At 40.2% G+C, this 27341-nt stretch overlaps 1 protein-coding gene across 1 annotated transcript; it reads right to left on the reverse strand.

Annotated features, from left to right (window-relative positions):
- Positions 1-641: 641 nt before the first annotated feature.
- Positions 642-26206, reverse strand: plod2 (procollagen-lysine, 2-oxoglutarate 5-dioxygenase 2). The gene is made up of 21 exons (XM_030768674.1): positions 26162-26206; positions 24385-24432; positions 20280-20369; positions 19887-20023; positions 17638-17801; positions 14714-14826; positions 14395-14458; positions 14015-14112; positions 12256-12357; positions 10087-10212; positions 9745-9866; positions 8091-8195; positions 6943-7068; positions 6293-6434; positions 5430-5492; positions 3847-3960; positions 3492-3557; positions 2775-2879; positions 1702-1848; positions 1064-1189; positions 642-797 (listed from the first exon to the last, which is right to left on the reverse strand). Exons 1-21 carry the CDS (start codon positions 26204-26206, stop codon positions 642-644), a joined length of 2259 nt encoding a protein of 752 aa, XP_030624534.1.
- Positions 26207-27341: the final 1135 nt, after the last annotated feature.

Consider the following 27341-nt stretch of genomic DNA (forward strand, 5'->3'; position numbering starts at 1 on the left):
TGCTTAAGATAGTCAAGAACTAAACTGCTCAAATTTAGATGTGTATCTGAAGTCTGACTATTTGTTATATCTAAGCCATAGTCAAAGTCTATCTTTGTGAAACCAGCCCCAGGATTCTTAATAAAATCCTGTTACTTTTTCTGTCATGTTGTGCAAACATACAAAATTATATTTCTGACTTTTGGGCATGTACACTTTGAGCAAGAAATACAAAAACAGAAAACAATTTTCAACAGATTTCACACTTAAAAACTGACTCACTCTGACTACAAAATTGAATTATTGTCCATTTTTCGTTAGGTATTCAGAATACCAAATATTACAATATGGAAAACTTCTAAAGGTGTTTTGGTTTTACCTGAACATTTCGAGAAAATGCAATCATTTCCTGTAGAGCAGGACATTGTTCAAAGCCTATGCATATGTGTGTGTGTGTGTGTGTGTGTGCGCGTGTGTTTGTGTACGTGTTTTTTTTTTTTACTTTTGTAATTTTGCTAAACTGTTTCTTTTTTTTCTTTCAACAGTACAATATAGCAATGAAACACGTGGAAGACAATAAACAGAAAAGCCACAGAACTAAACAAACTGACGATAAAAACAAACAAACAAAACCTGGTCAAATCTTAACACACTAGGATGACTTAAGGATCTATGAAAGACACAGCAATGTAACGTGTGCCACCAGTGACGGGCAGTCCTTCATGAAGGTGAGTCAGTCGCCCTGGATGCATGAAACTCCAGCCCTTTCTGGGAGACTCAATGGAGCAGTTATACCTATGGAAACGACAGCCACCTCCCTGCAGGAATGAAATACACACAGAAAGGTAGGAATGAATAGAGCAAGCAGACAAGCAAGAAAGAAAGAAAAAAGGATGTCAGATACAAACCTCAGTTCATGAAAAGCTTAAAATAACTGTGTTGGGAATACAATTATGATACCCACCAGAGTTTGGGTCAATCATTTCAGTTCTTTCAGTTCAGGGAACATGTTGAAATACAACTTTTTTACAAGCCTATTGATTTACAGGGGTGGAGAGTGAGGGATTTGTTATAAGACTCTTGCCTGGAAGTCTACTCCCTTCTGATTGAGAGCAATGTTGATTGTGAACGTTGAGGAGTCGTGGTGAGGCCTCAGATAGGCTTGTCTGCCAGGAGTGTATTTCACCACAAAGTTCATGATAGCATAACCCTGCAAAAGAAGAGAAGAACAATTCTGCCTGGAACTTAAGCCTTTCTCAAACCATGCCCTATGTCTGTACGGACAGTGATCAGTGGCAGCAAAGGATCTGATGCCTGCAAGGAATTCAGGATTGGGGGATGCAATTCTCAAGAAAGTTTTCAAGCAAAAAAACTTGGCAATAAAACTAACCCTAATTTTAAGGGGTATGTTTCCTTGGCTTTCTAAAGACTCTTATTCTAACAAAAAATATCCCCCAAAAATCTTGTGGTGTTGTCCCTCCTGATATTCACTGACTCAAATCAAATCAAATCAAGTGAGTATGATTCTCTTCAACCATCAAATGTTGAGGGTGGCAGAAAGAGAGAAAGTTTCCAGATCCATTTGAAACCGTTTTTAGAACCAATCAGGTTAGACATGTACTGTCTTGGCCCCAGCCTCTGTCTACCTTAGTGGCTGACTTCACTACACTGAAAGCCAAGTCAAGTCGGCCAGTCTTGACTAGCCCGGGTGGTCAGACTCACCTTAGTGTAGTACCCAGAGAAGACCTTAAGAGTCACAGGGGAGATGAACTCGCGGATGAAGTGCAACCACTCCTTGTCGTAGCCAATCTGTCTCATATGAATGTCATCTGTTGGCACGCTCTCATAGCCTCCACTGATCCGTTTGTCCTAGGTGAAAATTTGAATGGGAAAAAAAAAAAAACAACATGTTCAGCCAGGCCAGGAAAATATCTTTTTTTTTTTTTCAAAGTTCCAAATCTATTAGAATCTCTGCAGTTAGAAATATGACACTTATTATTATATGCTAAATTAACCAATGGCCATGCAACCTGTCTAAATTCTCGTTCATTTTTATAGTCCTTGAAACCAAGCAAGCATCAATTTATTGCAATATTAACATAACTACACTTAACATAACTACTACCTTCTGATGTCAGTGACTTTGGCATGCATGGTCAATATACCTAACTATAGCCAGTCATAGCAGTCAGCTCTATAGTGTGCATCATGGGTAGACAATGGTGTCTTTACTGACATAACTGAGGAAGATTGTGAATTGTATTTTGTGTGGAGACTACAGATCACTTACAGATGACAGCATAAATAAATTCTAAGATATAGCCTGCTGTCACACGAAAAATCATTTTGAACAAAAATTAACATTATTAAAGGGTTATTATCTTATGTTCTGGAACACTTGAAACTGAATGAGTTTTTGAACTTGCACCTGTCCTTTGAAAATGTTCATTAATTTTTGTTTTTCTTTTCATGTCTCTTGAACTATTTCTAAACCCTGAAGTCCAGGCCTCCCTACTGCGTTGGTAATTGAGTGTGTGTCATGCAATGCCTGTGTTAGAATAAAGTAATTGCCCCCAGCTGAAACCCTGTGGTCTTTTATTTACACTTCAGTTGCCTGTGAATACAGCCCTGTATCCAGCATATGCCATTTAAGAAAGTGCATGACAAATTGTTAGAAATCACATTATATTTTGCTCAACGATGTGAGAAGAACAACTTCTTTATTTGACACTATTGCTGTGTTTTTCAATGAACCACTTCTAATTCTTCTCCGCTTTTAACAAATTTGGACTCACTTCGTGTTTGCCGCCTGACCACGTGCCATAGTTCTCCATCTCTTCCACCAGCTCGTCACAGGCCTTTTCAGATAGCACTGGGAACCAGAAGACATCTGGACAAGGCTACGAGACATAAACCAGTGCTCTGTGTTACCACATGGACCCACACTGATGGTGCTACGTGGTTGTTCTAACCCCAACACATTCAGGCACATCTGCACGCCAAGTTCAACAGACGAGCATTTCCCCACCGCAATGACATGGTACATGTCTTCGCCATCATGCAAGGTCAGATATGCCGTGAAACAAACGGAAAAAAAAAAAAAGCCCAAAACTTCAAATAAATTGAAATCTCTGAGTTAAGAAAAAAAAAAGTGAATCAAACCTAGTTCACAAAATATAAAATAACTGTCATGACTATCTATACCTCTTGCTGAAACTTCTTCAAGGACTTTTTTTCAATGAAGTTATGTAAGTATAAAATGGTGTCTCTGACCATGGTGGCAATATGCTGTGAGAATTAAAATTGCTGCAAAATATGCAGTGGGTTCAGCAAGGGTTGAGAAACACTTCACCACTTCATGACAATAATTGCATAAAGGTTTCTATCAGTACTTCTATCAGTGCAACATAAATACTTTTGTACATTACAAGAAAGGATTATTTGAATCACTAATCCCTTTCCACAGATGACATTTTATCTCACTCTTTGAGACTCAAGATCTCTGTCCATACCTGCTCCACAAAATTTTCAGTGAAGATTCTGGTGTAGTTGGGGTGGATGTACTTCTCTTTCCAGTCCTGTATCAAAGCATGAAGGTTAAAACTGTAATGCATTCATCTATTCACTGGCTTGCATACCAGACAGGGCTTATCCCCTGTGGTTTCATTTAGCACGCCCAGACTAAATGTTAATCTGTTGTGTTTGTCAGCCAAAGGAAGGTCATGAAAGACCATGTTTTCAGGAGGTCAGTTCCTTTCTGCTGACACAGTATACAGACATAGGGCTGGGAAAAAATAGGTTATCTGATCATAAATATTCAGAAATACTAATTAAGTGTAATAAAAAAAAAAACATCTGTTTACTCACCACAGGGTTCTCAAAAATTTGCCATAAATCATTGTTATAATGAGATGTGTTATAGTTAGCTGTGGAAATCAGTCTTCCAAATTCATGACGGTTTGTAATGTACATGAAAATTCCCTAGAGTAGACAAAGAAAAGAATCTAAGATTCCACATAATACCAGAGAAAAATTCATTTGTAAAAAATGCAAAAGAAAAAAGAAAAAGGCTCACAAAAGCTAAAATTACACTTCAAAATTGTTGACTAGACCAGTTTCTAAGTTCTGGTTTCTAAATTCACAATATAATAAAAGACATATTAAAAATAAAAAAATCAAACAGAAAGACAAATTAATAAATAATCTAGATTTAACAATCTGGGATTATTTATGGATGGGAGAGACTGGGAAGGACTGGGAGCAAGTAGGGGGAGTAGGAACACAAGGAGGTGCTGGGAAGCTGGGAACAGAGCAAATTTAAGGAATCAGGATTCCTTCAACTAAAAAGCAGGGGCAAGGATTCTGGCAATTGGACGTGTATTGACTCGCTCAGTCTAGGCTTTTCCTAAACATTTTGAGATATGTAGTCAATGATTGATTTCCACTGTACTCAAGGCAAACCAAATCTCTTTGCCTCAAACAAATCAGAATATATGGTCAAAATATTAGTCATAGATGATGTGAGAGAACTTGAAGGTGCTTTAGGGAGTAGACTAGGCTGAGATGAGTCAAGGCTTTTGGGGAAAAAAAAGCTTTATTGTTACTTATGTGCTTAAGGGGAGCGGCTGCTCTTGATATGAAGCATCTCGGTGTTACTGGAGGGAACTCTGGTAGGCAGGCCAACATTATCTGATCAAGATCTTCTTCAGTGATTCATCTAGGTTTCATCTAGAGTTTCTTCTATCTTGTGCTAAGGAATACTGGTGGGATTTCATTTCTTCCGGAAATAAATTCTCATTTCAAAACCATGTGCTTTCTTTACTATGAATCAAGCTTGGACTTATTTGCAAAGCAGATTTGTCTTGTCAAACTCAGCAAGCAACTTCACTTTTCCAAAAGGCTGGGCTGACTTGCAGATTACATCTGTGGCAGAGGCAGAGAGTGCATTCCAGACAGATCCCTAGTTTAAATCTAACATTTTTATGCCTGTTTAGCAGAACATGCACGCAAAAGTCATACTCGCGAAACATCTACTTCCTGGAGAATATGACTAAAGGTACATAAATCACTCTCAGTGAACAGGCATGTTAGTATGGATTTATTTTTGTAGACTTAAAACTAACATACCACAATAAAGCCTAGTTTATTCATAATGTAATTTCACAGACATATATATATATATATATATATATATATATATATATATATACATATATTATATATATATATATATATATATATATATATATATATATATATATATATATGTATTTATACACACACACACACACACACACATACAGTGTCAGTTACGAAACGTTGCTGAAACCAACACTTGCCAGCCTTTTGGAACGTGAAGCTTATATCCCTTGAAGATAGCGTCAGTTACATTTACTTGAATCTTATTGTGAAAAAAGTCAAAATGTAGAGTGTAAAGTAATCAAAATAACCTTTGGGGGCCTGAGCATATGGAATGACTCCGGGGAGGGAGAGTCTTTCTCTCTCTGTACTGTCTAAAACGAAGGAAAATCACCATGTAAATTGAGTAACAATTTTTTAATTAAAAGAGAGACAGAGATAGGGAAGATAAGTATGTGTCACATACATTGAACCCTTCAGAGAAAAGGGTAGAGCCTGTGCAAAAGGGCAGAGCAAGATTCCCTCTTAAGCCAGAGTTTCTTGGGTTATTTTATCAGGAATGGGGCATGCTGGGAAGGGTAAAAAAAAATAAAAAAAATACTATGCAAAGCCTTGCGCTAGCAACGAGTTGACAGTTGAGAAGAATGAAACACACAATGACAATTAGAGGTCAGAGTTGTGGGACAAAGAATACAGACAGAGTAGAGCCAGGCTTTCCCATTGTTAAAGTTCACATGACATAGCTAACAAATAGAAAATGGAGTCTGCTTGACGTAACAGGAGGGGAAAATCTGCCAGAGAGTTTTACATTAACAATGAGACAGAGAGATCATGCCTTCAAGAGAAACAGCACATTAACACATTATACTTGCCAGTTATCTTTGTGGCCTGAGAAGAGCAGCAGACTTTTGAAGGCATCAAGAAACATGGCATTCACAAACTAACACTCAATAAGAAACTGTTCACACTAAAAAAATGATGAGGCTGAGGCCTCAGGGCCATTTTACTGTCTCAAAATATCCTGAATTTCACCTCTAATTATATAATTACATGCATAACTTATGATGTTATTACATACCTAGAACAACTATTAGAGATCTGTTACCTTGGGAGAATTCTAGCATTTAGGTTTAAGTCTGCTATGTTGGGCCACAGCCTGTACATGTGGTCTTACCAGTTCTCTGATATTTTTGCACAGAGCCATGTCTGGGTCCAGTTTCTCCAAGACAAAGTAATTTCGCTCCTTCAGTTCAGTCCTCAAAGTCTCACCCTTTATAAGGTACACATGTGCCATGAATGGAATGTTCCAGACACCACTGAAAGAGAGAGAGAGAGAGAGAGAGAGAGAGAGAGAGAGAGAGAAAGAGAATGTATCATTATCGATAATGGCCTTATCATAGTGTAGGGTTGCTAGCTGCTTTTTTTTTTTTTTTGAAAGACCAGTGGTTCATGGGTCAAGACTGAATCAGGACTGTCACATGAAGATAGCTTGGCAAGACACAAATGCCAGACAGCATGTCAACAGTATTAACACATTAGCCTTTCAGTCTCTCAAGTCTGTGGTAATTTCTATTCAGTGATGGAAATAATGGTCGGTTATCTTTTCTGACATATTTTCACAATCTGTGCCTTACCAAAGCGGTTTCTGGGTACTTACAGACAATAACTGTAACACTGCAGTTGTGCAGCTCTTAGATAGTAACTATGCAATGGTTCCATACACTTCCAAAACACCAGTAGACACCTTTACAAGTTGGGATATAAAATAAACTTTTGCAATCCTCCATCAGTTGAAATACCCTGGGTTGAAGCCATGGTACTTACACCCTCTTTCCCTGCACAATGTCAATGTAATCCTCAGATCTAGCATAGTAACCGTCCAGGCTCAGGGCTCCCCAGAAGTTAGACCACAGTTTGCCATGACGAGTGACAAGGGGACCAATTAATTTTCTGAAGAGGGATGAAGGGGGAGAAAACTGAATCAGTTAGGATAAACATTTGGGCCATTTTGCAGGCATTGAACAAACAGCTGTACAGAGACCACTGGTCAAACAAAATCTCTATCACTACCATCTAAAAATGAAACCCCAATCCCTTTTAAAGACAGTCTAAGACTTAGATAAATGAAACTCATAGAATCACACTTTGAATGCTCTACTAGTAAAGTAACTCCTTGTTTAAAGAAAATGTCAATTTACAGAATAATTTAAAGTTAACTCACTCCTTCCTGTTCATTGTAAATTATGTCAATCTACATGTCTCGTATTTAACATAATGCTTCAAGCATATCAGCTGCAACCAGATTAATCATGTCTGGTGATGATCTTAATGAATAGAATTATGGAGATCTAAAAATGCGGGTGATGTTGATGCTATAACAGTTCAGCATTTCATCTCCAGTAAAATGGACTGAAACCACTGAAGCTCACTCATAGTGTTCTGTCGTGAGGAAAATATGAAAATACATCAGAGGAAATTACAGTGTTTGTCGACAATACAAACGCATTACAATAAAACACAACATTTTTTTTATGGGCACTGCTTAAATTTGCAGCCTGCAATTGGAAGGCCAACAGAGAATTCCCATGGGATTTCTTTAAATACCCAAGAGGGCTTCCTCCACAGCCATGCAAAACAGGCCGTCAGATCTGAACACTAACACATGCTTATAGCAGCAGCCTCACGCACATATGCTTAACACAACTCTAAAAATCAGTAGGCAAAATAAAGACTATTTTTTTTAGCAAAATGCAAGACGGCATTTTGACCTCAGTCCTATACTGTTTCAGTATGTGAGTGAAAACAGGAAGTCATTTGCTCTTATTTTTGAACTGTGACAGAGTGTTGTGGAAACAGCTATAATGTTCCTGTGGTTTTAGAACTTCAGGGGTAGCAGTTCAGTTCAGTTTCAAAGGACAACACAAGTACTAAGGAACTATTACACATGGGACACTTGCACAACATCACATTACCTGTTCTGCTCAATGAGCAGCTTCAGTGTTTGTCTGTTGGTTAACATCACATCTGCATCAATGCTGAAGTAGTAGTCACACGTGGGGTCCTGGCGACACAAATCCCTGTTAAATAAGAGATCAGTGCAAAACAGGGATTAGGCGAGTTTCAACACTTCACAGAGTCTTGCATAATAAGTGCTAAAATTTGTTTGAAATGTTATTTTATCACACTAAACTGATCTGAAAAGCTCAGGAGTCAGATCCTCTTCACAGTTGCAAAGTTTGTCAGTTCTCACCATGCCCATAACTAGCTATGAGGTCACTGAGGTCAGGATCTTGGCAATATTTTTTAGATCTAAAATAAAATTTGAAGCTAAATACAACTGGAAAAAGAATCAGTGGTTGTGAACTTCTCCTCCAAGACAAGTGCATGCTTAATTCAGTTTAGACTTATTTAGTGTCCACTGTATGTGACAGTTGTGAGAGTTGTGTGTGAACTGGCAGCATACCATATTCAGTAAGACAAAGCAATGATCGTTATCCCATTATCTGTAAGAAACATTCAAAATAGTAACCTGGTACAGCGCCTGGAATAAGGGCAACTGTATGAAACATAATGCGTACTCTGCCATGATGGAGGCTAGGCTATTTATTTCATACTAGTAGGCTAGCTAACGTTAGCTAGCAGGCTAGCTAACATTTCACACAATGCCATTGATTATAAAAACAGCTTCTGTAGATGACGGTGTCAACAATAGTAGGCCTATACAACATTTCAAAGCCAAATTTGGAAATGAATATAAGCGTATAGTGACTTTTGCTTGTGATGGTGTTACTCTCAAGCATTTATCTCTTATTTTTATAGATAATAATTCTATGGACCGCACCTGTGTCCATAGAATGTGTGTGTGTACAGAAGCCACATGAGAGGTTATTCAGTTCAGTCCAGTTCAGATGGTGTGCCGTACAAGTACAACACATTTAAAATTTGTTTCCTGTAAATAGCAATAGGTCTCTTTCTATGTATGCAATGTCAATATGTATAATTTTGATAAAACCTAACACCCCCCCACACTCCCGACCTCACTATTTTGTAAACCCTGGTTACGGCCCTGGCTCTCACAAATGACAAAGCTGACAGGGATCATGTATAGACTAAAATGTATTCTATCATGAACTCAAATCACAGCTATTTCTCTTGCAGGAATGTTTCTCTTCTGCTTTGGGTCAGTAATGAATACAAATAGTTGCATATGTCCATGACAACTGACGATATTCAGTCAATGCAGACAGCAGGAGGCATGTTGCACCTTCATACATGAACAAGTGATCTTGTCTATTGCATCCCACAGAGTAGTCGATTAATCAACTGACAGCCCAAATCTTGTGTCAGAACAGATTACAGGCGAGTTGAATCATTTAGGAATCTAAGAGACAGGCTCTAGTAAGAATTGAAAGATTTTGTGAATGCTGTGTTCTGGTATGAGCAGGGCGACCTAGACACGTTTTGTGCCAGCGAAAAATGAAAGGGAGTGCCGACTTGTCTAGAGTGTTTTTTTTTTTTTTTCTGAACATAAATTGGACTGAATTGCTCACAGTCCTTGCTTTCACGTTGTAATTTTAGCACATTATTTGTTTTTCTCTGAAGTTATGCATAGAGAGAAAGTCTTACATTCCCATGTTCCTCGCCTCCCCTTGACTGAGGTTCTCCTCTGGCCCAACGACCTTAAAACTATGGAATACATTCTTGTTTTCTTCCCAGAACCTCTGGATGTGCGTTTCATGATAAACTTCCTGGAGAGAGAAAGATTAAAGATACAAATCACATGATGGTAAAAGGGTTAATAGGTCTCTTTGCTCTTCTAAATTTTAAACTTTACCTTCGCCTGCAAACTTCAACACATCCATAACCTTAAAACATCTCTCCTTAAATGAAAATTATGACATTTCAAGAAATACCACTGTTCTTCAAAGGGCAAGCCACATTCATATTTCAATCCAACTGTATACGTACATTGTTATGAATGAAGATGTCAAGTTTATCTTTGGGATAATCCAGAGACAGGAGGCGCTGGAAGAACTCCGGCAAGAATGGAGTTGGCTGCTCAATATATACACCAACTGTCACTCTGGGATATTCCTGTTTAGATAGAAGAAAAACTCTGTCAAGCAGTGTGAGAAAAACCGTTACACTAATGGAATTTTGTTTAGAATTCATCATTCCTCCAGAGGTGTTAGATGCAATATTAGAAAAAGAAAAAAAACTGTGTATAAACTAACAGCACCTGTGCAGAGATTCTTTTGAGTGAAAATCAACTGAATCATTTCATGGAATTAAAATCCTGTGACTTATGTCATACGAGATAATGTTGTAAACATTACATATATTCAGTGTGACTGCTATATAGGCTAGGCTCTAGGAGTTTCCAAAAGGGCTATGTGAGGTCAGATAGTATCGAGCACTTTCCCATGACACAGAGCCACAGAAGGCACTGCGGATCAATCCAGGCCACTTTCCCAGGCATTGACTAAGCTACACAGCACTGGGCTGGCGATGAAACGAGACGCCATAGGCACCGTGTAATTTACAAGTTCCGTGATGGCTCTGAGCTTCTGGGATGAGGAAGGAGAGAAAGGCTAAAGGCTAAATTGTGGATGTCACAGAATCCTGGACAGGGATGGACTGTCGGGCCTTTTCAACCTCCAAAAGGACAGTGATTGAGGGTCTGTGTCCGGATACCAAGACTATAGGCTATACTATCCCAGTCTACCATGACTGGTACCCAAAACCACAGGATGTACCCAGTGGCAATGTGTAATGACTTTATTCCTCTCCCAGCAATCAGGGCCCAGAAACAGTGGTTCCATGACAGGCCTCATCTGCGGAACTCTACATCCACGCCAAGAAATACAGCATCCAAACACTGGAAGAGTGTCAAAAACTGTATAAACATGCACTGGCAGAGTGGATTTTTGGTTTATTCTATTTTGAGAGGAGCTAATCAGGGAAATCTCTGATTGGCCTTGATTGGGAAATAAATTATTTCAGCAACACCTCTCAATTTTCCTCAGTGACACATTAAGTCTCTTTACACCAGTACTTTGATTTTGACCAAGAATTTGTCTTTTAAGAATAACACTTTAATTTCCCAAAAAATAATCTGTGGCAATATTACATTGATATAGTATTAACGGTCTTTAATTTTATTTTGGTTAGTTAAGCATCACTGTTCTGATTGCCTTTATATATGCCTTTAGTAAGATTAAATTATCATCACCAAATATTGTTTTAATATGCAACTGTACAAATGTTATTACTATTCCTACTCATGTATGTTAGCACTGTATGGCTACTTTAAACACCAGAGGTCCATTGGAAATACTATTTATTTGTTTTCTCTGTACAATTCAGGGCAGTTGTTTACACACTCTAAGAAAAGAAATTCAGATATAAATATTCACTTGTTAGAGAATATAAAATTCAATTATAGATGGTAGATTACACCATGCGTATCACTGAGAGGAAAAATGTTCTTTCTCACTCTGTTTCTCATTTAAACTTCATGTGTCTGTATAATCTGTGGCACTGTTTCACTTTTCCAGGCATTTCCATGTGTGCGCACTTGTCCCAACGTGCATGATGAAGGGTAGAATGACAGAGGGAAAGACAAAGTACCATGGTGAAAATAGAGCTATGTGACTGATGGACCAGGATGGTTCATTGTGATTCTGTAGTCAGCTGTGCATGGCTGAACTCTGTGACAAATTTTCAGGGCGACCGCTGTAACTTACCCTGTGGATAAAACCCACATGAGGAGCCCACTAGAAAGCAGGCTGGTCGACAGTGACACCCCTTTAAGTGAACCTTTCCAAAAACCCCAAAAGCCATTTCCTGTACCACAGCAGCGTGCGGCTTCCTTTGCATGGAGTGCTTCTCCAAGCATTTATGCTTTTATAATGATGGTCTGGAGGGGACACGGGGAAAGTCACGTTGTTTTTGCTGGATACAGCTTTCATACCTCTTCAGGTCTGGCTTATCTCAATGCTCGAAATGGCAGAAGCACTTAACCCTTAACCTTACAGTTTGCTTGGACTATGCACTGATTGAGAGGTGGAGGGGAAAATGTAATGGTGTTGAGCCAAGACAGAAAGACGCCAGTGTGGCTTCCATTATTTAACTTACTTCAACCTGAGACAAATCCAACATGTCCTTGTCGCACACACCACAACCACGCTCATAGTTCCAGGCATTGGGTATGTAATTGGCCAAGTAGTTCAAATATATCTGAAAAAGAAATAGAGTGTTGATGTGCACTAATTATTAAACTGCAAAAAAAAAAAAAAAAAATTCCAAAATGTGTATGTTTTTTTTTTCGATCACTTTTAAGATTTGTCGGCAATTCTTCACATATTCTTTGGTCTGTCTAATTTAACTGTCGATTTGTGACAGTTTTGTGGCATATCCACTCTATCTTTGGTCAGACCAAAGAACTGTTGACCAAAATGGTCACTCTGTCAGATTTATATTGACAAACTGGACTGTAATCATATTTTTTCCCCAAAGTACATGTATGGTTAAGGATACAAATTTCAATGTATGGAGCTGCAAAGATTTATTGCAGCCAGACAGATTTAGCTGTCTTGGTGATGTCATACAGAAGTCACCAAACTTAAATACTTCTGAAGACACACCCTGAACGAGACCGACATACCAGAGGTCAATTACGCCTGTCTAGCAGCTTTGGTTATCCTTTCATCATGTCTAAAAAGAAAATTTAAGACTAGATGAGTAGACTGACAGATTACTTCTGTCTCTGATCTCAAACTGTATATGAAACCAGAGAGAGAGACAGAGAGATGTTTCATAGTATGCTTTTGATATTCCTTTTCCTGGATAAAGCACCGGTGTTCCATGGATAACGTGCTGCAAATGAGAGTGCTGGATGCAATGCAAACTACAGAAGGGGAAACATGCACACTCTATGCTGCTTTTGATTACGGAAAGCCAATGTTGTAAAACTGGGGAAACGAGCTTTACCTGTCCAATCCAAAAACATTAGTCACTTTACAGATGGTCTCCAGATGCAACTAAACTCGTAATTTGCTTAGAGATTAAGCATGTTAAAAGGCTGTCGAGAGGTTCACTTGATAGGAGCATGTGTATGTTTATACGGTGGTCTGGGGTTACGGCTAAGCCAACCAGGAGGCTTAAGCACTGTGAAGGGAAAGTGGGAAGTTCCTGGGGCCTAATGTTTCTCAAAAGAAAGAGTACATAAACTATATCGTTATCTCTATCTTCCCGCAGTAATTCACTGACACATCTTCACGTTTACGTGAAAGTGTGTCAGTGGGAGATCCTCATCCCATTTACGAGGATGATGGTTAACGAGATGATGAAACAGCAGCAGGAAGATCTGGAAGGTTGCCTGGTCAGCACTGCACATCCAGGAAGCCTGATGAGGGCCAGCTTGCCAGTGAAATGGAAAACAACACGGACAGATTTTGGAAACTGTGGGAAGGATGACTCAAGTCTGCGGTGGGTCAGCTTCATATCCCGTGGATACCACACATGGTTGCTGGTGCAACGGGAAAAGTCAGGCTCTGTCCGGTAAATGGAGATTGCTGTATCGACCAGACATCCTTTCCATTATCTTACTGGTGGCATGGTCCTAAACTTTGCTGCACAACCAGACACCAGAAAGAATGAGGCAATAGGTCTGGGTCCTGAGCCAGACCTTCAACCTCCAGAAAATTACCAAATGGTTTCTTACAATTTTCAAGTCCTCTTCATTTCACGCAGAATGGAATGAAATTCCAATGTTAGTAACGGGAATATATCTTAGTAGAGTCATATCTGAGGGAAGAACTGAGACATGGGAAACAAAGGAGAAGCAAGATCTTGATTCTTTTTTGTTCTTGAAATAAAAAGGAGAGCCACTCACTTTTGTGTTCACATTGCCATGGATCACCACAGGCAGGCTGTCGTACACCGTGTTCCTGACCCGTACTCGATCTGTTCCGAACTTCAGCAGAACCTCATCTGTAGGGATGAAGATTGTCAGGAATCCTGACAGAGAATCTGGCCCAATGCTTTGCAAATTCTACATAAAAATATCTTTGAAAGACATACTACATGAAAACACCTTTGAATGACATAACTAACTGATGTAGTAATATGGGAAAAAGGTCAAAACAACAAAATAACAACAAAATCTAAAATAATCTAAATAATCTAAATAATCTACATTAATGGTGCGGTTCACTTTAAGGGTTATGAGTGGTAGAAACTGCTTTAAGGGGTTCATTTCTTAATGACACTTACCAATTGCTCCATTCAAATTCTGGAATATCTGACACTTGTGGTCAAGAGTCATATTAAGGCTCTCCTGAAACACACACACACCCACACACACATGAACACACAAGACAAGATCTAATTTAAACTAGAATGACCATAGGACCTTTGTCCTCGGGTGACCCTGTTTGAAGAGATATTTTTAAACACTCTGTTTGTTTTCTGGGAGTGTGATGTGTTGTCATGCATTTTACGAGCACATGTGGTCAGATTACAAGCTAGCTGCTGTAGCTCTAGCTGCAGTTGCAGTGCAACTCATCTTTAGGAAGAGGCCCTGTTCTCTCACCCTCTGCAGTGGATCCAGGTAAATCTTAGTGTAGAAAAGCTGGTCATCATCATTATCATGCAGGTCCCACTGCTTCACAACCTTGTTCACATAAGGGGAATAGCCGATAAAGCCTGAAAACGAGATCACGACTGGTTAGCGCATTTGGGCTTCATAAGGGAAAGTATAGGGTGTAAAGTAGCATGTGAGTAATTGACATTATTGAGACTTTGCAGGCATGGTGGTTCCTATATGTCAATTATGTCCCCTGTGAAAACACTTTAATACCCAGCCTCACCCTAACCGCAGTCCAAGAAACCATTACAGAGTGTGTCTTATAGGAAAGAACACAGATAAGAAACAAGCGTGGAATGGAGATTTTTTTTTTTCTGGCCAGCGAACCACAGAAGGGGGCCCAAATAGGGATCTGAACTCTTATTCTGCATAAGAAGGGTATGAGGGAGTAGCAAGCCCTCAGCTATGTGCTAGCTTTCAGTGTCTCAATAGCAACCAGTCTTCCCTTCCCCCTCCCACTTCTTCCTAAAGAGCACTGACCACAGCTGAAAATTGCAGGGTTTGGCTATGTCACTAGTCTCTGTGCAGTTTTAGGTACAACTTTGGCCAATGCAAACAGGAACTGAAGGACAAATATTGCACAGATAAAATATCTGTGGATAGATGAGAAAATAAAATAAAAAAAAAATTAAAGAACCTAGGACACAGGCTCTTAGATACATTTACATGGAATTCAGATTTTCTAAAATATATCTCTTTAAAAAGCACATTTAATGGCTTCTTCAGGCATACTCTTCTATAAGGATTTGCATGCATTAAGGTACACCGCCACAGTGCCAGCCTATTATTATGGTGGCAAGCACTTTAATCTAAGTGATATATCTATTCAGCAATATTCAATTTTTGATCCGCATCACAGAGAACAGTACAACTGCATTCCATGACATAAAAACAACCACACAAATTAAAATTCAAATGTAAATTTAAGATTTTCATGTAGGCGCATCAGGGAGTTTTCCTTAACTTTTGGTGTATATGTTGGTATGTGCGAGTAAAATTTTCCATCTGGACAATTTATCATATAGTAACAAATAACACATCATTTCAAAGGAAGCTGAATATTGGATTCATTCCTTCGAAGGCTAATAGAGGGTTTGATCAAGACCCAGTGCTAGTTTACAACATATTGAAATTTTGCTGGGAGTAACATATTGGACTACATTTGTAAATCACAAATTTTCCCAGTTGCACCAATTCTGGGGATCATCAGTGTTATTTCTTAGGGAGCGACAGTTTATTTTGGCAGTGACTTTGGCTTAAATGTCATGATTAATTTCATCTGATTATTTGAGATAGATTTCATTAAAATACGTGGAAAATATTACAGGAACTGTGAAAATCCGCTGTGTGTCCTAAATAAATGAATAGAATTTAAATTTTAAAATGAAATGAAAAGCTTTTAATATTATTTTTCTCCAAAACTAAGCAACAATGGACTTGTTCAACTGATTGATCTTTTTCTATGGAAAGAGTCTATTCAGATGTGGGATGTTTTATTGAGCTTTATTACAGAGCAATAAACTATAGCTCTATACTGAGTGCCCAAATTCAGAAGCTAAAACCATGACTCAACCCAGATGTAAAGGGATTATGACATGTGGTTTCAATCCATTTTTTTAACAATACAGTTTCAGCAATCTGCTCTTCTCCTTAACACCATCTCTGAGGTCAACACATACAAGTTCACCTCTCTCTCTCTCTCTCTCTCTCTCTCTCTCTCTCTCTCTCTCACTCTGTCTTAGAAATACGCACACACAAAGACACACACTAAATTCACAATCTGCCCTATATCTTTAAACACAGTATAAACAAACTGGTCAAATGTCCTCTATGTGACAGTGTGGTCCAAGTCCAAATGAAACAAAGCTATCACCATGGTGACCTGCCGTATTGCCCCAGGGACTAAAACCAACCCTCAATTTCAAGCAGAGTATTGAAGAAGAGGACTGAAAAACCCAAACAAACACATCATGTTAATGACACATTTCTCAGGACTGTGACAGGATCTAGGCCTACGGACAGGACTTACCGTTCACCACAGTCCAGACAGTAATTCAACCACTGAAAATAGCAGACAGCATAATGGCCGTCTGCTTTGAGAATGCAAATAAACGTAGGTCAATGAATGCCATAGGCCAAAGGTAATTGTTCCCTTCCTGAAGTCAGTGAGAAAGAGCAAAAAGTGTCGTGGACCTGGTTTGGTGTAAACCGAGGGAAAAAAAAAAAAAGCTTTCGCACATGAATGCACCATTCACCTAATCTCCCCTAGCATGAATGGGCCAGTATTCTCTGACCCTCTGAAATAGCACGGAACACCCAACCAATGTACTGCTGTTTTGAGAGAAAACACATTCTTCATCTTATATTATTTGTGGAATGCAGATAATGAAATTCCACCATTTTCATACGCTCAGTACAATCACTTTGCTTAGATTATTCAAAAGTCTTCAAGCCCAGGGTTCATACACACAGCTGCAAACTGCTGCTGCCTGTGACCTTATGCATGACGATATTGATATCGTGCCTGACCTCCCAAACTGAAATGCGTGTGTGTGTGTGTGTGACAGGGATGGACATCAAGTCAGAGAGACATAGTGTGTGTGTGTGTGTGTAGGGGGGGGTGTAGGAATCTGTAAAATACAGTTGGGTCTGACACGCAAGACCTAAGACAGAATGGTTGACTGAGAAAAAGAGGTCACACAGATATGGGGTTCACACTGAGCTTTTCTACACACCTCTGTCTGACTGCACTCCATAATTTAAAACTCCCCATGGAAAACAAGTCACATGTGGAAATTCCCGTGGGGCAGTAAGACAAATACACATAATCTTCCATGATCTGCTGAGGCACTCACACGCTCAGAACTTACCTCCAGAATTGAGGAAACGTTTCCCACTGCGGACGGAGGGATACTTCTCTGCCAAACGTTTGTCTGGCCAGATCAAACCCTCTGCAGCAAACACCACCTTATGATTGGCCTGTTGGAACTTCCTCAGAATCTCCTCAGGTCCACCAGCAAAGATGAGATCATAACTGCCCCGAGAGGAAGAATTAAGACAAAAGATAAATAAAATCATCCTTTCATCACAACTGCTTCCTTATGTTCTTACTCTACTATTCAGTAATGGACAGTCCTACCTACAAGGTCTGGAATTATTTGTGCAAATGAAACACACATAATGCATACCATTCTATTTTTAGTAATTACATTTATGGCTTATGCTCACAATCATATTTACAGACTAGAGTACCCTCAGTTATTCACCTACTTAAACACACACACACACAGACACACACACACACACACACACACACACACACAGAGCAGGACCACTGAGAGTTCACCTGTATTTGGGTCTGCTTCTACTCTTCTGCTGAATGGGACTAAGGGGCTCTCTGCAGGTGTTTAGAACATGCATTACAGGCACTATTAATAACTCCTGCTATCTGAGCTACTGTAAATGTCATCAGAAGAACTGAAAAGCGAGTACGGAGCCAGCGAGACATGTAACATCTGGCATGCATATGCAGACAAAACCCCCTCTCTGTCCAGCACTTATAATTCATCACAATGTGATGTATGTACATGACATAAAGCAGCGAGAATGTGATCCGCTGGGTCTAAAAAGGAAGTGATATCACCACCCACGCCTTAATGTAAACAACTAGGGGTATGAGGGAGGGGCCAAACTTAAGAACAGCGTGAGGAAATGTGTCCTTTTCAAAGAGGAAGAGAGTGGTTTCTTTTGTGAATATCTGACTTGACCCAGTGTCAGGCCAGACATGAGACAACTTATGGGAAAAGCTGATGTTATTATAAACTTTTCTCTGAACTAACAGCCTTGAAAAAGACTCTAGCTAATTCTAGCTATGTGCATGTATAATTAGCTGTTTCAAATTTTCAGAGAGATCTGTAATAAAGATTTTTCCTTGAATCAAAGAGAGGTATTTCATGTTTCCTTCAGATAAACAAAAAATGTTGCTTACAGGGGATTCTATGTGAGGGCTGCTTAAGACCGTAGGCCTTCGTCTATGCAATTATTATCATAATTAATGTTCACCTCACATCTGAAAGAGCCAGACCTTCACAGTGTGAACCTCGTGCTCTCATTATAAATAGACACCCTATCATTTGACTAGATTAATGGTGTTTCATGAGAGAGTTTTTATTATGGAGGATCGACCTAATGAACATCTATACTCCAAAAGGAGGATGGAGGACAATATGTGAAAGCTATGAGTGCTCCTCTTAGAGAAAAAATAAAGCAACAGCGACAAAACATTTAAAAAAAAATCTTCAACAGACGACAAAATAATTGTAACGTTTAAGAGAGCAGGGCCGGCATATAATCATAGTCAAGTACTTTGAAGCTGGCAAATGAGCACTATGCAACACTAGCATACTAGCATACTCTCCAGTCCTTGCACTGACATCATATAACTAAGTCATTAGGTAAAGCATACCTAATTGCATATGTGAATGTATTAGATGCCTGTTTTAATACAGTGATCACCGTGGTTTGTTCGCTGAAAACATCCGTCCAATCTGAGGAAGCCTGACGCTTCTTCTGATTGTATGGAATGGCCACAGCATTCAGTGTTAAAGTGAAAGAAAATGTCTATTTAAGGAAGTTTAAAGCACACAGTTAGGAGGAGCATGAAAAAGTCGTTTTTAAATAAAAAGTTACAATTGGCTTTTAAGTCAAGCATTAGATAGGGGATCTTATGCTTGGCTTAAAAGTCAGCTGTAGCTTTTCGTTTAAAGACGCCATGCCTAATTTAACGACAAGTAACTGGAGGTCGGTGCTGTTATGTTTGCATGGTAGGAGGATCCAAAGCATTTTTGGTTAATTGTGGCAATCGAGGGACATCTGGTTTATATTCAAAGTTAATGAAAAAAATACTGAGCCCTTTGACCCACAAGTTTTAATGACTATAAAATCATGGAAATCACCACAGCATTTTACTGTATTGCCCATCCGCTGTATGGAAAGTCATTCTTAGCAGAAGAGAACTTGAAAATGAGCTAAAGTGCATTCATTGCTTGAAACCTTTTCTTATTTTGTCTTCGGAAACAAAACTGCCCTGACCTCCCACTAAAGCTGGAGTCCGCCTTACCTGTCCACGAACAAGACAACCAAGTCCTCTCTATCAGCCAGAGATTTCATAGCCTCCTTCAGTAGTCGAACCTTCTGACCTCCGCCAATGGACTTGCCCACATCCCCTCCTTTCCACTCCTCCCCCATCCCCAGTACCTAGGGGTAGAGAGAGAGAGAAAGAGTCGACATCAGGTTTCACGGTGCGTCTTTAACGGTGCACCACCATCGTAATGATGATCACACACACACACACTCTTTACACATTACAGTCGTGTACTGAAGCGTAGCACAGCGCAGGTGGGTAAACAGTCCTACATGTGCTGGCACAGCAAGAACAGACTGCAAAAGGGTTGAATACTGCGTGAATTGTGATGTATAGATAGGCAGTGAAGGAGCAGTGGTCTTGTCTAACCTTCACATTATAGTTGAAGTAGTCTGCAGACTGCATGAAGCGAAGGAAGCCATCTGTCTTTTGAGTAGCAACAGTGAGGACCAGAAGTTTGTCTGAAACGTGGGAGGAAAAAATAGTTATGAGCAAACATCAAATATGCATAATGGGTACACACTGTGCAAGAAGAGTACAATTTCCTTTTTTACACTGTTTGTCAATGGCTCATAGACAGAACTAAAAACAGTCTGTTCTAAAAAAAACAAAACAAACAAAACATCGAATGGTTGTGATTCTTGAAAACAGGGCAACTTCTCAAAATCCTGGCTATAGGCTTTCAAGAACTACTTCACCAAAACATACATGTTGTTTTCTTTTCCTTCTTACTCTCCCTCTATGAAATAGGGGGTATTCGGTTTCTTCAAACCAAAACTACAACCAAACCTCAGACCTATGTCACCACTCCGAGAAAGACAAATCCATCTTCATGTAAGAGAAACGCATAGACATATCATAGTTACCATTATCTGCAAAATCATATTTTTTGGTAGACTGCTTATTTCCAAGAATAACAGTCTCTTAAATGAAGGAGGAGAACAAGTGAGGGTTGTGGGCATTTTGGTTTCTCAGGCCCCTGCGACATTTCCGCTTGACGTGAGGCTGAGCCTGGACAGGCCCCGGACCAAAGGGGAGTCAACTCCACAGCAGTGTGTGAAAACAAACTCCAGACCAGGAGGAGGTAGGCTGGGTTCCCCAGTCGTCAATCATCACTGGGGTCTGGAGAACAACCCCAGAGAAATCTTAAGAAAACTAAAGCCAGGTTCAGCAGAGACATTCATCATCTTTAATAGAGATCTATCACCGCTGGTTGTTTAGAACTTTGTGTAATGGGTAAAAACATCCACAGTTGAAAAGGTCGCGTCTGAAACACCGCGGCCTGAGCGACTATCGTTGCTCATGGCAGAACTCAAAAACTTTCAGGTGTCTTCAAGAGATGGCATGGGAAATTTGCAAACAACAAGGGACTCATTAAGGGAACAGCACAGTGTGGGTGAGGTTCATAATACAAGTAGCAAAAGTGATCTAGGGAAGGAAGTCAGAGAAAGTCAACATATCTGCTATCAATGTCTATTCAGCTGGAGCCGGAAGCACAGTTTCACTTTTAACTTGAAAAGATAAATATAGTCAGTAATACAGACCGGATATCTGACTCAGCTCTTGAGTGCACCATTCCAGAAGGACATGCAAATTCTCGATGTCAGATGAGTTCATGGCAAAAACAGAATAAATCACATTTGATTTAACACAAAAGAGGGATTTTAACACATTGTGTTAATCTGTTTTTAAAAACGCATAAGATAGATGAATATGTTTTGTTTTTAATTGAAAGCAGAAGTCATGCCTGAAGGAAAGTTCATATCCAGACGACTAATGCCACATGATGAGTCCTGTGGGATTGTCAGCTGTGGGTCGCCATGGCTACATGTCCTCTGATGTTGTAGGTATAGGATGGGAGATATTCTAGGGACATCTCTAAACTCTAGACTCTTCCTGCATATATGACCTCTCTGTGCCCTGGGACACTGTTTAGTCACATCCCTCCTCAACCTTTTAAACCCCTCTGACCTTTCTTTGCCCCCATAGCACCTGGGTTTTACACACACACACACACACACACACAAACACACACACTCAAGTCCCAAAACAAACACACTGAGCAATTGCAGGTTCACGTAGTCTTCAGAGAAAAGGGAGTCTCTGAGTGTGTACTGTCAGTGCCTCAAAAAAAAAAAAAAAAAAAAAAAGGAAAATCAGAGCGTTCCCTCATATCTTCACACAGTCTGCAACACTGCAGTCATCAGCCTGTGGCTCTAACAGCTGCAACTCCATGGAATTGGCTTCATTATCCAGGTTACTACAGCAACCACAGAAATGAGAAACTCTTTGACTTATATTTCACGCCTGTGCCGTTTTCTCCCTGTTTTCTATTTGCATTTCTGCATGAAGTCACGCTAGTCTGTGACTTGACATTACACTCAGACATGGAGTTCTATAATAAGTTTTAAAGGTGTCTCTGTGAGCTAGAATGAATAGGGTGTGATGTGACAGCCAGAGGAGAACTAGACCAAACACAGATAGCACAGAAATACATGTCACCAGAGATCAGAGACAGAGTGTCCTCTAAACTCTGAGGGGTTTTGTTGTTGGTGTTTAAAAAAAAAAAAAAACTGCCTGGCTGGGGGAAAAGGGTGAGTGGGTGTGAGGGAGGGACGGTGGAATGGGAAATCGACCAACATCAGGGAAACTCATTAACAGTATGTGCTCCAGAGCAGCTGTTTTTAGTGAATCGAGAGACATGTTACACACTTTCCCATTTTTTGTTCTACATTATCACAGAGCGTAAGTTGAAACCCAGGCCACATTCAGGAAGTTTCTTTGACACACAACATGGTAATGTACTGAATGTCTCCAACTTCATAGAGAGAGCTACAAATGTTATCTAAAAATACAATTTCTCTCGCAGTTTGAGGATTAAATTATTTTCAAATAAACCAATAAAATCTGTTGACTGCCTCAAGGCTATAGTTGTCATTTTTCTGCTTCTACAGTGCACAGAGCCAGTCACAAATTAGGAAGTTCTCTGAAAGCCAAAGTTAAACTGTCAAATCTGATTCATCTGTGGAGTCAGTAAGACTGGATAAATCACACTGTAATTATTACAGTACATATGTATCACTGTGTTGCTGAGAAAAAAGGAAAAAAGCGTACTAACTGAATCTTTAAAAGTCATGTCCATAGCTGGACACTGAGGATACTAGAAAATTGGACTTGTTCCTGTACACTGCGCTATCCATTACTCTCTGTCTCTTGGCTGTTCAGGTGTTTTGTTCATATCTGGATGTATGGCACTGAAGCATCATAGACACAACCGGAAAAGCGCTGTTACAGCACTGGTGAGACCAGTAAAGTACGTAGCTAGCTATCCAATGAGGAAATGGGAAGAATTTCTAAACTATTTTATTTGGGGCATTCCAGACACTTACAGTAGTTGTGGGGGTGGTGGAGAAAAGAAAGCAACCTCAATTACTTTGACCGAACCGTGACCCCCGCCCCTCACCCCACCCCCGATCCCTCGAGACAGCAGAAGTAAACAGACAGGCAAAACAAAACAACAGATGCAGTTGGGTAAGCTTACCATTCTTGCATTTCTCCCCCTTTCAACGAATGCCACGCGTGTGCCATGCTGCAGAGACGCTTTCTACATCACAAGTGTGGTGAACTGAGCATGGAGAGATGTGCTTGCCAAGATTTAGTTGTCATGAGTCAGCCTGAGACGGCCCCCAGTTAGGGAGGCTGGCTCAGTAGTGGACCATTCTTTTCACTGCCAACAATGGAACAAGGGGCCTGTGGTGGTAGTGGTGGGTAGGGGGGAGTATTAAAGGCTTTGGGGAGTACAGTGAAATCACATTTTTCTCTTTCTCTCTGACAGTCTTTTTGCTGTACATATTTAGTGCATTTTCACTCCACATCTGGCACTGAATATATCATTTACAGTTACACTGACACTGAGAACCGCAACATGCGTGGTGTTTGCGGGTGTGTGTCTGTGTGTATATATACGTGTGTGTGTATGTGAGAGTATGTTTGTGACTTTTCCCATGTTTCTTAAGAACGGAGCCAAAGAGTCGCCGAACTCTTACTTGGAAGTGTGAGTGGGCTCTTCGCACAAATTAAATTTAGAGTCAATATCTCTGCCAAGGATCTGTTTTCAGAGTCACTGGGAGGTACAGAGTGACAGTGAATAATCTTTCTATGGAATATCCACACTGGCGTCTAGATATGGATTTAATCACTTCAAGCTTCCTCCAATATGATACATTTCTCTCCCTAACATTATACCGAACATGATATTTTCTCAGAGTTTCTTGAACATGCAAAGCAACGAGTAATAAACCAGTAATAATACTCTTTTTTTAAGGCTGCACACCCTATAGGGACGTGTTTTCTGTTAATGGCGTTCACAGATATTGTGGAATGTGCTGTGTTATATGGTGTTTTACCAAATGACTCTCTCAGTCTCAAGTGAAACAAAAATACTGTTGTGATGTCAGATTACTGTCAGTTCTATCTCAGATTCTATCATTTCTATCTCAGATTCTATCATTTCCAGCAATTTCTGAAAACACAGTTGTCCATGTATTACAGTGTAGCTGAACTGGAGAGACAACACTGGTGTTGGAGTGCTGGTGTCTGGTCAGAGTAAACACAAGAGAGCTTGACAGTGTTCTGTTAACGGTCCAAAGGCATGCAGGAATGCAGCATAGACAACCCCCCCTGCCCCCCCCCCCCACCCCCCCACGCCCTACCCCAAGTAGTGCTGATAATGCCCTTCTTTGCACGCAAGCCAGGGCTGGCTATGTAAACTTTCACACTGTACTGAGTCAGTGCTGTGATCCTTCTGCCTAGTCAAGCACATTCACTTGCAGGGGAGATAAAAAAAAGACTTAAGTTATCAGAGAGACTTGTGTTCTTCTCCATCTGGAGTAAATCAACATCTTTATACTCCTCTTGTCAATATTTTATTGGCAGCTTTATGGGCAAACATAGAAGCTCTCTCGCTCTATCTCTCTCTTTCTCTCTTCCTCTCTTACACACACACACACACACACACACACAGAGCGAGTGAGAGGGAGAGAGGGAGAGAGAGATAGAGAGAGAGACAGAGGAAGGGAAGCATTCTTCTGCTTTTCCTCTTTTCCCCCCCATTTCTGTTTTTTTTTTTTTTTGACCTGCTAAAACAGCCAAGCGAGCTTGCAGGAATTCTCTTACATTCCCAAATGTTGTATGAGAAAAATACAAAGCCAAGTGAAACACTCTCTCATGAGTCTTCCTCTCCATGCAGCCCATCTGTTAGACTGAGATATAGCAGGTGGATGATTCCAAACATACCACCCCCTTTAAAAGCATGACATAAGGCTGAACAGAGGCTCCTGCAATTTAAACCTGTGTCTCATACCCATCTCATGTTTTTATTTGTTCTTTCACTTTAACGCATGGGTGAAATATTTGATGTGTGTGTTATTACTGTCAATGCACAGTCTGAGCATTCAGGATGATCGCTGCCCTGGCCTCCCCCTGTTCCATTTGTACAGTGATGAAAAGTAGGGCATTTCCAAGGAGCTGGATATGCGCCTGCAGACGGTCCAAGCCCAAAGAATTATCCCAAAGAGATTTTAAACTGTTCCCGGAAAGGGTAAGGTCATTGTCTGTGTGTATCTTTCAGTCCGTGTTCCTGGACGGCTTACTTGAAGTATGGTAGCACTACTGAGTCATGTAACTGACTTCACCGAGTGGCCTGATTCTCTCTGACTCACAGTCTACCACAGGCCTCCACAAGTGTGCCCAGCCTGGAAGCAGAGAGGTCCCTTCTCGCTCTTTTCACTTAATATGGGCATGCTAGCAAAATGTCAAGCAAACCATCACCCCTAGAACACAGTCACACACACACACACACACACACACACACACACACACACACAGATATAGGCATACAAACAAAAACCTATCATTATATCAATGGAAAAAAAACACTTGCTCAATGGAAGCACTCTGATGCAACCACAAACAGTTTTGCCTTACACCCAGCGACAGCCCTAACACCCCACCTGAGAGGCAGAAAAGTCGACACACAGACATTCCTTTTCACCTAACAAATCACCATGTCTGCACCAAGGTGTGTTAGACCATGTGTTTCCACTTACAGCCCTGTAACCTCAGTTGGGTGTGGAGCAAGAACGGGGGGGGGGAATGGTGTCGGGGGGGTGAATGGACAGTGGGTCGATCACAAGTCAGACATTATTTCAGCTGTCCACAACTAAAATAGAACTTCCAGACTGGTGAAACACACACACGCACAAATCAGCTCCCATTATGATGGAACTTAGCTGCATATCTGTGGCAGGAGCTGCGATTTAGATTACACATCTCCAGTGCAGTCATAAAGACCTCCAGCTCGGAACACTGCATGACATCATCGGCATCTGCCAAGGCAATAACGCAAAAAGACTCTTTCCACGACAGTCTGACTGGAGTGCAAACACACCATGCACTTTTTATTTATTACAACCCAAGCTGGTAAAATGATTTCGACGATGAAAGCGGAATATAAATATGTCTGTGGCAAATTTGTTGATGTCACACAGTTTTAAGTAAACTGATGGTAATTACTGTGTCACTTCCGCGACAAAAAACTGGGTCATCTGTTGCCATAGCAAAAGCATGCTTTAATTGTGAAAGGAAATAGCTAGGCAGAAAACGAGTGGGACAGTGCCTGTTTTGTGTTTCAGATGGTTCATAAATACTTTACAAAGCTTTGATTATGACCTACGAGGAGAACACTAAAAAAAGTACTGTATTTTAAAAGATGGAAAACACAGCTTTAGTCAGCATGCTACGTATAACTGAGGGTCCTCCAATTGTTCAGCTGTCTGTGTAATAACACCTTAATATTTCAGTCAGATTGAAATTTATGTGTGTGTGTATGTGTGTGTGTGTCGGTGTGTAAACTGGCCCTTGGAGCCTTGGAGCATATTACCCCGACAGAGTAAAAGTGACAGCCAAAGAAGGTTGCTGAATGGTCATTGCTGGGAGTCTTTCAAAGCTGCGTCAAAAAGACCATTTTCTCAAATTCAGTACCTTACAACGAAGGGAGGGAAACATATAGAGTGAAAGGATTTTGTCCATTGTAGCATAATACAAAGACTTGGCGATACCAGCTGTGTTACCATCTGTTCATATTCATTTCGTGTAATTTTCGCCTTTTCACAAAATGGCCACGCTTGTTGTTGTGAAATTAACAATGTTATACTAGTCTTAAGGAAATGCCACAGGAGCAACTAACAGAGCCTTTTGTGGTTGTTTATGGAGAAAAAAAATGCAATTTAATCAAGGACCTCACAATATGTTGCCATGTTTTGAAAGACCAATTGCAGGGTTAGCCTGCCAATTCAAACTGTTAGCGCTATAGAAAAGTCTATATGCTAGCAGCGCCTACTCATATAGATGTACGCCAGCTCGGAACTCATA

This window comes from Chanos chanos, chromosome 3, assembly GCF_902362185.1.
Source record: "Chanos chanos chromosome 3, fChaCha1.1, whole genome shotgun sequence".
NCBI lineage: Eukaryota > Metazoa > Chordata > Actinopteri > Gonorynchiformes > Chanidae > Chanos > Chanos chanos.

Coding starts and splice junctions, on each gene's coding strand:
- plod2 (XM_030768674.1), bottom strand. CDS start 26,206: ATGCAGCTAAGTTCCATCATAATGGGAGCTGATTTGTGCGTGTGT. Junction 14,113..14,394: donor GAATTTGAATGGAGCAATTG/GTAAGTGTCATT, acceptor TCATCCCTACAG/ATGAGGTTCTGCTGAAGTTC. Junction 7,069..8,090: donor CTGCTCATTGAGCAGAACAG/GTAATGTGATGT, acceptor ATCCCTCTTCAG/AAAATTAATTGGTCCCCTTG.